This window comes from Anser brachyrhynchus (assembly GCF_964034855.1).
Source record: "Anser brachyrhynchus genome assembly, chromosome: Z".
In the NCBI taxonomy this organism is placed as follows: domain Eukaryota; kingdom Metazoa; phylum Chordata; class Aves; order Anseriformes; family Anatidae; genus Anser; species Anser brachyrhynchus.
The window spans coordinates 40,434,755-40,446,898 of NC_137697.1; the positions used below are offsets into that span (position 1 = coordinate 40,434,755).

A 12,144-nucleotide genomic window follows, 5' to 3' on the forward strand; every position below is an offset into this window, starting at 1 on the left:
GCTTCGACCGGCTCCCTCTTCTTCTGCGCATGCTCTGCCCCCCCCACGGTTCCCGACAGCAACAGAATGTGATCGACACCAGCCCATGCGGGGCCGCCTTTTCCCGCGTTGCAAACAACCTCGCCCGGCAACAGCAACCGCCCAGCAACTCCCATGCCTTAACGGAGGGAGAACAGGGAACCCGAGACGGCAAGGCGTCTCCGGAATCACCCTTCTTTGTTCCCTCTCTACTCTTCACATTCCTGGTGGCCTCATCGTTAAGAGTCTGATGTTATCACCAACCATGGGGCTTGTCGACCCCCATGGCCACGCTCCCACATCTCCCCCTTCTTTATTAACATCAACCATCTTGATGCGAGTTATTACTCCATATATCACATTTCTGAGTTATACATGCCATTTAACGGGGGAAAAATTGAACTGCTACTGTCCAGTAAACTGCTTCTAGTCACTGGCTGATCATTTTCTCCCATCCCTTCAGACAGATAACACATTCAGCCACAACAAAATTTATCTTTCTCTTTAGAATCAGAATATTTCTTTGGTCAGTGATGAATTGGCTCAACTCATACCAAATTGTGTGCTTCCTGGCCAAAGCAGGAGTAGTGGCAAGAAGATGTGGAAAAGGAAGGAGTGGGAAGCACAGCTTTTGATCTGTCAGTAAAGCTATGTGCCAGCCTACTGAAATAATCTTTGGGTATAGAGCTGGTTAAAGAAACAGGTATGAAATCTTGTATGCTAAAAACTGGGTCAGAAACATCAGTCTCTACTCATTCACAATGGGACAATAATCCACAATTGTTGACTTCCTAGTGATTATGTTGTGACAAGGACTGGTCAGCAGGCCAACGAGCTTGTATTGTAGCTGTTAGCGTAAGTTGTATTAAGGGAGCAATTCTTACATAGTTTATATCTCTAAAGATATATTACCATTCTACATTAGACTGGTAGATGTTAAAAAAGAGGTATGTGCTGAAGTAAATGGATTTACATGAATTAGGTTCCCAGCTATTTAAGACAGAATATTAAATGAAAATAAAAATAAAAAATCCCTGTATACATTTTATTTTTATTCTTCAGGAAACAGTTTGGAGATGATGCCATGAACACTTCAGAGGTGTGCAGTAACTTAGAGACCCTACAATCTGTCTTATCTTAGGCACAGCTGTACTTGCAATTACCAGGATATAAATCCATGTGAAATAATCTGTGTCAATAAATGTGGTGTGAGTTTTTCCCCTTGTGTAACTGTAAATACATTTAAATCTTAGGGGATGATTTGGACATGGAGTGTTAAATGATGCTGAGTTAGACAGTGAAGTAGCATGACTCCAGAGAAGAAAATGAATATCATCTCTTCCAAGAATATACCAATCATTTATGAATTACCACACAACTAAAGGTGCCGTGACATTCTCTTTCATCCCCTCACTCCCTCATTTTTTTAACTAGTTTCATATCCTGCCAAATGGAATATAAAAACTTGCTGACAATGAAATCTTTTCCCTTATCTCTCCACTTTTTCCGTACCACTCCCAGCTGAGCAGCTCAGTCTTATCTGGTTGTGCTGATACATGTTGGATCCACAAAGTTTATAATGAACTAATTTGTTTCACAGAAAAATACTGATAGTTTGTTGGAACATTTTTTTTTTTCTGGGTTAATAAACTCACAGAGAGGAACCGATGATTGCAAGTAAGGTAAGTGGCGGGAGTATGTGGCTGGGATTGAGGAAGGAATTAGGATATAGAAGAGGACTTCAAAACCTCTCAATTTTAATGAAATCAAGCTTCAGGTCACTGCACTCTGTCTCATGAAATCATACCTTGAACTTGAAGCACATGACATTGTAGAGAAATAAGGCTTACAGACACATCTACATGCTAGTAAGACCCTAGGTCTGCAGGTAGAAACTGCTATGTTGCAAGTCATTCTCTTCCAGAGTAGTTCATTGAAGACACAGGCAAAACCTTGAATGTGTCTTCCAGAATCTGACAGATTTCTGTCTTTGTGCACCAGGCAAAAGCAGGGAAATAATGTATCCTGAGAGATGTTATGGATGTGTTAATCAGAAATCATGTAGAGCAAAACAAAGTTCTGATACATTTATTGCCTGGGGTTTAACTGATGACTACTGTAGAGGATAAGGACAACACAGGATATGGTTCTCACTGGCCTTTACTGGAAACTCAAGCCACAGTGGTCTATGCTTGAGACAAATCTGTGAACTTTTATAGTTAACAGTAAATATTAAAATTATAAAATTTCAAATGCATATGCACAACTTCTTGATAGAGATCAGAATGATTGTTGAGGGACTTTTCTGAAGACTCTTAAATCTTTTAAAATCTGTCCAATAGCAGTAAGGTCATTAGCTGTCTCGTCAGTGGTCCAAACCTGTTGTGGTTGTTTGTCATAGACTGTACTGAGACTTCAGTACCCCAAGACCTCAATTAAGTTGACTTTGCCATGGTTCTGCTTGATTGGAGCTGTGCTTGGGAGGGACACCTCCCTTCTGTTGCTGCTGGTGCTCACCTGAATCAAAGAATCACAGAATGGTTTGGATTAGGAGGGACCTGAAAGATCATCCAGTGCCAACTCCCTGCCATGGGCAGGGGCACCTCCCACTAGACAGGTTGCCCAAAGCCCCATCCAACCTGGCCTTAAACACTTCCAGGGATGGGGCATCCACAACTTCTCTGGGAAACCTGTTCCAGTGTCTCAGCACCTCCTGAGTGGAAAATTTCTTCCTAAGGCTGAGGCTTGCCGTATAAGGAGTTGACCAGATGGAAACATTGCAAAAAAAAAGATGAATAATGAAAGGTAAGATGACTGAAGCAGCTATTGTAGATTTTCTTTTGGCATATTTTATTCCAGCTTCTTCTTCTCTTTCATATTAGGAGACTCGTTTGAACAGGCCGTTCAAAATTGAATCAGTCACATAGTGTCCTTTCATTAAAAAAAAAAAAAAAAAAAAAGAAAAAATTCCATGGTCTTTCATTTCTTGTTTGCAATGCAGACCTCAAATCTCTGAAATACATTCTTTCAGTTAGCCTTGTCAGATCTAATGAACAACTATTTAAAACACAAATCACCTGAGAATCAATGACTGTCAGAAAACAACGCGTAGTCTCCCTTTCTCTCTTTCTGGCACCTGCTGTTTGTGGATACAGAGTAATGTGCTCCTTAAATCCTTTTTTATTTCTCCTTTACAGAAGAACATGGGCATTTAATCACTCTGTTTTCCAAACTACTTTTTTTTATTATTATTATTTTTATTTTTTTTCCTAGCTGTTTTAATCCTGGAACCCTATGTTGTTTGGTTATTATTGCAGAGTCAAGGAGTTTGATAGAAGCCTCCTTTAGCCAGCTTCTATGCTATTGTGAGTCAGCACTGTGAAAGCCTCTGCACAATTCAAAGATTTGTCTCAGCACAAATTCACTTGAAATAGTCGAGGTAGAACACAAGGAGAGGACTCCCCACCTCTAAGGTGGAGTCACCGATCCTGGGGGTGTTCAAGGAAAGGTTGGACCTGGTGCTTAGGGACATGGTTTAGTGGGTGACATTGGTAGTAGGGTGATGGTTGGGCCATATGATCTTTTCCAACCTTAGTGATTCTATGAAGTTTAATGCTGTCTAGATGGCTAGATAAACTACTGTATTTTGAAGATGTGTTGGCTATTTCAGTCAAGATTATACCTTTGTCGGGTATATTTTTTCCTTGTTTTACCTTTTCATTATGCCTCATCATACATTGCACACTTACTATTTTATTCCCTCTGTGTTTTGTGTAGCTTTTAAACTCCCCTGAATTTAAGAAAGATAACTTTTTTGTTTTTAGTAGTTGTCGTTTCTTAATACTTTCCTATGATTTCCCTCTCACTAGCTCTATTTCATGAACAAAACCTGAGATAAAACTATTGGTTAAATATCTCCCTGGACAAATGTTTTGTGTTCATCCTGACCAACAGCAGAATCCTCATAACCTGTGTTTAGATATAGCAGCACCTGTGGCAAAATGTGATGCGGGGGCAGATAATTAGAATTTGGTTTTATCTTGCTATTTCTGTAGCTAAAACCTCAGCATCTTTTGGCAAACTACAAAGACTGATTAGCTAGCAGAAGGGCTGCAACGTAGGGACAATAGAGGCTGGAGGAGCTGTGTGGTTTTGAGAAGGATGCCGGGTAGGTTACCATGTTTCACAGACTCACGGGTTGTCTCTTTCTCCAAAAAGAGACTGTCTGCCATCTGCTTTGGACACAATACCTTGAGCTCTGCATTCAGCACAAAAGGCTTTTATTAACTTACCATCTACCAGAGGTCTATAAACAAAAGCACAGCTCCAATCTTGTCTGAACTTTGCTTTGTGAGGTTTCAAGGATTTTTAACCTAGAACACAGTTAACTGCTCCTTCTCATTTGTGTCACTTCAAAAAATAAATTATACATCTATTTTTCAATAAACCTTTATATTAAGAAGTGGTACAGCCTGGGCACCAGAAGGGAAATTTATCCTGAATCTTTGTGGCCCCATCTTTGCGGTAAAGAGATTTTCATTTAAATTTTTTGGCAGGCTATATGTGTACATGAGAAGTGTGCAACTGCTCTTTTTGGTAGAAATTTCCATTGGAAAATGTTTCCAGTAGAGTTATTCTGTCCTTTGTGATGTAAATAAGACATTCACTACTGTAGCAGTGTCAAAGACACTCAGACAGTGAGAATAGCAAACACAGGACAGTGTCCAGTTCAGAGAGGTATAATGGAAACGGAAGCATGAAGATTGACTTTGTGGGGGGGTAGTGAGGGAAGTGGTGTAGCCAGATAACTTCTGTAGTGACAAAACTAGCAGCTCTTCTGCCTTCAGCTTGGCAGATGAGTGAATGCTGGGGAAGTGGGATGGGATGCACCTCTCTCAGAGAGGGAAAAATATTTTTGCTCAGGATAGATAGGGCTGATAGGGGCTTTAAACTAGAGTCAAAGGGGGAAAGGGATAAAAAGGATTAAAAAAAAAAAGGGATAAAACCAGACCCGCCAGTGATAAGCTAAGGGATGGCGTGCTGGAATCAGAGGGACTGTGTGCTAGTGAGGTTCATCGATCTGCTCCACAAGGTGCTGCATACAATGAGGTACATTTGAAGTGCTTCTACTCAAATGCATGCAGTATGAGGAATAAAATGGATGAGCTAGAGGTCTTGGCCCAGTCCCACAGCTACGACATCATTGGCATAAGCAAAACCTGGTGGGATCAGTTCTGTGGCTGGTGTGTTGCAATAGATGGTCACAGGCTCTTCAGGAGGGACAGGCAGGGTAGGCGAGGTGGCGGGGTGGCAATGTATGTGAAGCAGGGGCTGGACTGTGTGGAACTTCAAGTTGGCGATGGCAAAGTTGAGAGCCTCTGGGTAAGGATTAAGGGATGAACAAATAAAGGGGATGTCGTTGTGGGAGTCTATTACAGACCACCTGGCCAGGATGACAATGCCGATGAATTATTCTTTGCAGAACTAAGAGATGCCTCAAGATCAACTCCCCTTGTCCTTATGGGGGACTTCAACTTGTCAGACATCAACTGGGATCACCACACAGCCGACACGAGCAAGTTCAGGAGGTTCATAAAGCACCTAGATGATAACTTCTTGGTGCAGGTGCTAAGGGAGCCAACTAGGAAAGGTGCCCTCCTAGATCTGTTGGTAGAGAACAGAGAGGGTCTTGTGGGGGACATGGCAATTGGCAGCCGTCTCGGTCATAGTGACCATGAAGTGGTTGAGTTTAGAATTTGTGGTGACAGAAGGAAAACTGCCACCAAAACTTCAGCCCTGGATATGGGCAAAGCAGACTTCAAGCTGCTCAGGGAACTCTTCAGCAAGGTCCCCTGGGAAACTGCTTTTGAAGGCATTGGCATCCATCAGTGCTGGTCAGTCTTTAAGCACTGCCTCCTAAAAGCACAAGATCAGGTGATTTCAAAATATCAGAAGTCAGGTAAGTGGGGCAGAAGGCTGGCCTGGCTGACCAGGGATCTTCTTCTGGAGCTTAGGCAGAAAAAGAAAGTGTATGGCTGCTGGAAGCAGGGTCAAGGCAACATGTAAGGAATACAGGGACACTGTTCGTGTTTGTAGGGAAAAAAATTATGTGGCCAAAGCCCAATTAGAGTTGAAACTGGCCAGGTCTGTGGGAGACAATAAAAAGGTTTTTTTTAGATATACGAACAGAAAAAGGAGGACCAAAGAAAACATAGGTCCGCTACTGGATGGGGAAGGTCACCTCACAGACAAGGACATAGGCAAAGCAGAGACATTTAATGCCTTCTTTGCCTCCATCTTCAGTGCTGATTATGGGCTTTGGGACCCAGGGTGCCCTGAGCTGGAGGACCATGATGATTTTGAAGGTCTTTTCCAACCTTAATGATTTGATGATTCTAAGCAAATGAGTTGTGGGAGCTATTTCTTCAATAACACTGATGCAGTTTCATCAGGTGGTGAAAAACACTATCTGACTGGTATCTGCAGTAGCAGGAGACTGAATTCAAGAGCCCAGGGTCACAGAAAACTTCTTAAAAGATGCTTTCACTATAGTGGCTAACTATATGATGCAACTTGGATAATGTCTCTTTCTCGTTTGTGAGTATTTTGTTATTTCCACTGTAGTACTTGAGCACTTCACATACATATATATATATATATTTTTTTTTTCTTTTTCAAAGTTAGAAGCCTGTAATTTTGTTGCTACAGACCATAATTTTTTACAGTCCTGGTAAAAATGTGCAAATGCCTGATTAACTTAGAGTTAAAAACATAGAATATTATTTCTATTAAAATTATTACCAAGCTCACTGATTTAAAACTTCCTGAGAAATCCTTGCCATCTGTAATTAGGAGTTCATTGTATAAGGATATTTTCCACCTCAGACATTTATCTATAAATCTATAATACAGTTATTAAAACTGTGCTAAAGGTTGGGCTTATTAAAACTTTCTAAATCAAAATGATGAGTTTGAGTCTTAATGGGGTAGTTCATTTAAACAAATTAAATACCATTTATGCTGTTTTAAAAAATCATTACATTCTACTAGGTTAATTATTTTAATGTTATTGGTTAGTCTGTATGAATTGCCCACACAGAACAAAGGTCCTTCATCCTTTCTTGCAATTTGTCATCTGCTATGATAAACTACTTTGTATCCACCTATAATTACCTTCTGTAATTGCCACTTCCCCCTCTTGCAATGTATGCTTGACAGACTGAAAGATAATATATAGTTAGTGGTTGTAGCATCTTTAATATTTACTGTTGTTGACAATACAAAGCTCAGCTGCTTAAAACTGCACTGATAATGGATAGCACTGTTGATAGTGCACTGTTAGTACCGAAGTAGTAGGTGAGGAGCTTTTCATCTGCAAAGCTGGCAAGAACTTCAAGCATGTCTCAAATCCAAAGACCATGAAACATGACTGGTGGGTCTATGCCGACACAGAAAAAAAATGATATATTTGGTTGGACAGGGGGACCCAGAAAAGACTGTTAGGGCTAGTGCCAATAGGCACTCTCAGACTGGCACCTGCCAAACCCAGTTCTGCCTCTTCTGAGCTGAGTGTTGTTACTCCTGGGACTGAGCCTCACCTCTGTGCTGTGCACCCACAAGTTCCCTGGCCCTCAGGTCTCCACAGCACAGGAAAACATCCTGTGGCTTTTGGCTATATGAAGGTGTATAGGCTGCAAGGTCAGCAAACTTGGAATCTCTGACCTTTCAGACGTGAGTCTGTTTTGCCAGATATTACTCCATTGCTGCTAAATATTTGATTCAGTGGCATCCACCTTCTGTTAACTAGCCCCAAGAGTCACATGCAGTGGGAGATGCCTGACTGAGTTGAGAAGTCATTCACCATTTTTTTTTTTCTGTACTAATCTGAAGGTTGCTTCTGTTAGAGCTCACATTCAGATTCCCACTTACTCTATTTTTAGGTTGCAGGTATGGCTTAAAACTCTTTTTCGCCATGGCTTTGCCTTACCTTATAGAGTTGTGATAAGAATTTGGCAAAAGCCCAAAAATATTGTGTAGGCACAGAGGGTCAGGACAGAAAAGATGTCTGACTGCACTTCAGCAAGTTTTATAAACCTTTGAGGTAAATCTTCCATTCAAGCCACCTGGGTTACATCTTCATTTAAATTAACACTTTCTTCTGGCTCATGTGTAGTCCAAGAGGTGCCTCCTGAGCCAGCAAAACATTAAAACGACCGGCTGTTTCTAGGTAAACTGAAATTGGTGCCAACCAACTGTTGTCTGCAAACATACTTCAGAGAACCTTCACGGTCTGCTTAGCCACCAGCATAGCTGGTGGAAAGCAGACAATGGTAAGTATATGTGTGTCTGCTGCCCCAGTGGGCAATACTTGGTCATGAGTCAGACAGAACCCAGAAGTTCATTGTGAACCTTCAGTACAGCTTCTTTGATTTACCACGTTAGGATGGCAACATGAGGTCAGATTACACTTTTTCCCCTGTAAAGCCAAGACCAGGCACCTGGCACTCTAGGGCAGTTTTTTTTTTTCTTGTTTTTTGATGTCAGTTTTTCCTTGCTTGCTGACCGACTTATAAGACAGCCTCATGAGTTATCAGGAGGAAGCTACAAAGATCTTTTGTCAACCTGTTTTTGATTATTGGTTGTCTCTATTCCTTTATTTCATTAAATGCAAGGTTATTGCTCTTGGACTTGGGGATCTGCAAAAGCCAGTTCTATTTTCTCATTTGCATTTTTATCCTCTGTAACAATTAATTCCAAACATGAGTTATTTAAGGTATGCTATAATAAAAGCTTAAGTAACAAAGGTTGCTGATCATTGGAGAACTTTTTAGGTTACTAGTAGCAGGTCAGGAATTAAAAATAAAAACAAAAACACCTTTCTGGATCAGAAGACAGAGGTAGCTTCTATCTCTCTTTAGTTTGTAGCTGTATCTGGTGTTCATGCACACTCTTCCTCCAGCAAAATTACTTCCTGTGTCTAGTAGTAGAGATATATACTCCATAAGTACTGTATACTGCTTATGGCACTATAATGGGACTACTGAGACAGGGAAGTCATACTAGATAATTACATGTTCTAGTAACATATTCTTGCACTTATTTCTCAAAGTAGACTGCGAAAGCGCATTTGCCTCTGAGCCTCGACATAGAAATAAAGGAAAAAGCAGAAAAATTGGGGCTAGCTCGTATGTATGCAAGGGAGCTAGGTGGCCCTGTCATTTGGACAGTAGATGGCACCATTTGTTTCGTTCATAAAAACATCCTCTTCTATTGTGGTTTTGCAAAGCAGCAAGACTGCAAGAGGGGGGTGCCAACAGCGTGTGTGCTCCTTCTTAGCAGGCTCAGAGAAAGAACACTGATTTTCTTTATTTTACTACAGTGGAGTATGAGCTGTAAATCTCTGGGGATCTACGGGATGATGACGTTTTCAAAGGGCCAGCAAGTCACCTCATCCTCTCAGACACACTTCCTGAAATGATGCCGTGGTAGGGTGTTGTATTTTATAGCCCACTGGTCTGTTTGCTCCTGTACTCTGGGTGCACAAACTTGACTATAAAGTGAACTTAGCTATATTTGCCCTTCTTCTTCCAGGTTTAATCTTCCTCAGAAAACAACGTTTGTATCCCTTGACAGCGCCCTATTACAGCTTGATAAAGATATGCACCCCTTAAAAGAGCTTGTGCTGCTTCACTGACTTGCTCAGCGCGGATGGATAGTTATGGTTTGCTCCCTTTAATGACACATCTAATGAGACTGTCTACTGAATCTGGCTCCTACCAAAGAGCCTCCTGTTCTCAGCAATTGCAGGTCAATCAAATGTAACATGCATCTAATTTCTGTTCTTTCACACCAGCAGGCTCCTGTGCCTTTGATTTGTTGCACAATTAAATGTAATAAGAGAGTGATCAATAGATAACATGCCCATTATTTTGCTTGGAAAATGTTTCTTAAATGAGGTGATTCAGTTTAAATCTGGAACAAGTGTAATTAGCTCTAAAAGGAGCCTGAGGTTGAGTAAAGCTGTACTTCCACTTTACATCTTTGTGCATCTTTCACATGGAGGGTTCATCATCAAGCACTAATGCTAATATTATCATTGGTACTAATATAGTTTAATCTTGGTATCCTTTATAACTTTGCTAACAACCTCCTGGGAAGATCTCAACCAATCAGAGTCTTGTTGTCTACTCAAAAAGATTGGCAAAATCTGTAGTGTCTTGTACAACTCTAAATTTTAAGTGCTGTATTTCTTCCCTAGCATGCCTTCAAAATCCTTCAGAAACTCGTAGACATTCTCGCTCTCATGATTTTAAGGTCATTGCACATTTACTGAAGAGTGATTTACCTCTGGACAGACAGCCTCAACAAGCTGAAATGTTTTTTAAGACATTTAAGAAATACCAGAGACAATTCCTGAGGTATTTTGTGGTTCTCTGAGAGTTACTTATTCCCAGATCACTTGGGAGCTGTGACTCTTAAAGACTTACCTACTATGTCAACAGGATCCCCTGACAAAATTGCCAGAAAGCAACAAAGGAAGTTTTTTTTTTTTTTTATCAAGACTTTTTTTTCATTCAACTTCACCAAAGTCAATCCTGCTGAAGCACTTGTGTAATAGCATAGGTCTGTACAAGAGGCTTCGTCGCACAGGTAAGACAGCAAACCAGTGTGACTCATGGCCCACAATACAAACATTGCTTGAGATTTTGCCCATCATATTAATGCTCCAGGCAGATTTCAGAGCAACCACCTCTTAGTGGTAGCTCTGTCAGGAGTTATAAATTGGATCTTTCCCTTGGTGCTTACTGAGACTTTATGAGAAGGGGCTGAACCCTCAAGACTGAGAGGTTACTGATATAAGAATTTGCCCTGCTGAACTGATATGTAATGGGACTTATGGATTCTGCAGTATTATTGCAGTCATTCTGCAGCTCTGACAGCTGTAGACTGAAGGCCACAACAAATAGTGTGAAAATAATGCAACAAACAAAAATATTTTTTTTTAAACATTTTTTTTTCTGCAAATGGAAAATTGTATATGAAGTTTTATCTTCAGCCTGACTTTGTGTAAGTCTTCTCATAAATTTGGCTTTGTTGGGTATTTGTGGGAAATGTGTCCTTAAATAGCTGTTAATTGTTACCATAGTGGTTTTCATGAAAGCTATGCTACAAGCACTTTTGTTCTCAGTCTTCTGTCTGAAGTGTTCGTGGAAAGGTGTCTTGTATACAGTAAGTGCTCTTCCCACCTTTACTCATGCTAGGTCTGGAACTTGTGTTATCTTGACACTCATTTGGTTGTCTGAAGTCTTTTACTGACATTAATTTAATGGCATATTGTTATCCAAATTGTAACAAAGAAAAAAAAACAACCAATCAACCAAACAAAAAAGAGCATATCTATTGCATTTTTATCTATTGCAATAATTTATTAAGCACATCATGTTGTTAGTATCTTTGATGACTTGTAATTTTTGAATATTCTACAAAGTGGCACAGCAGGAAAGGTTGTCGAGGTAGGGGAACTAAGTGTTTTCCAGCTACAGCGGAATTGAAAAAAAATAAAAATCTCTTGATCTATGTGTTAATAACCAACACTTGGTTATCCTGATTAGCTATCTGAATTGTGGATTCATCAGTGTCATGGGTAGAGGATCTACTGTCTTAGGATAGCAGCAGGGTTAGATGAATATAGTGATGCATGACAAAGGCTGTATTGCTTTCAGTGAGAGTTGGTCATTGAAAATGATATGGCTGCTGTCTTGTGGAACAGCTGGCTTCACATAGTGACAGCTTGGGCATTTTTGCACGTTATTATCAAGACTGGGGTGCCAGAAATTTCAGCACAGGCTCCACCTCCATTTGGTGATAGCTCTAGTCTAGTGAGTTTCATTATCTCCAGCTGCCAGAAGGGACCTGCCTCTTTATGAAATAACTGTTTCAGTAGTGCTTCCCACGCAGTGCTCCTTGTCCAGCAAGAGGATTCACTTGACTGCAATGTTGCATGAGTACACCGACCCTGGCCAGGTCTACTCCATCAGCTCAATGAGGTGCACTTCCTATGGGGAGCATTGCAACAGGCCGTGCACTGGGATGCAGTGCGCAGTATGCACCGAGTACTTTTGAGGG

General features: G+C 40.8%; 1 protein-coding gene across 10 annotated transcripts in view; it reads left to right on the plus strand.

The window, feature by feature from the left end:
• Positions 1–12,144, plus strand: part of LRRC2 (leucine rich repeat containing 2) — a 165,368-nt gene that overhangs the window by 74,874 nt on the left and 78,350 nt on the right. For 2 of the 10 annotated variants that reach the window (XM_080573510.1, XM_080573504.1), the window contains exon 2: positions 1,272–2,823. The exons of 5 other annotated variants lie outside the window; for them this stretch is intronic. Coding sequence is in view for 2 of the 5 variants with exons in the window: in XM_080573504.1 (XP_080429630.1) it covers positions 2,810–2,823 (14 nt within the window). In the remaining 3 variants the exon portion in view is untranslated. 3 more of the 10 variants (XM_080573511.1, XM_080573509.1, XM_080573507.1) reach the window with 3 other exon arrangements.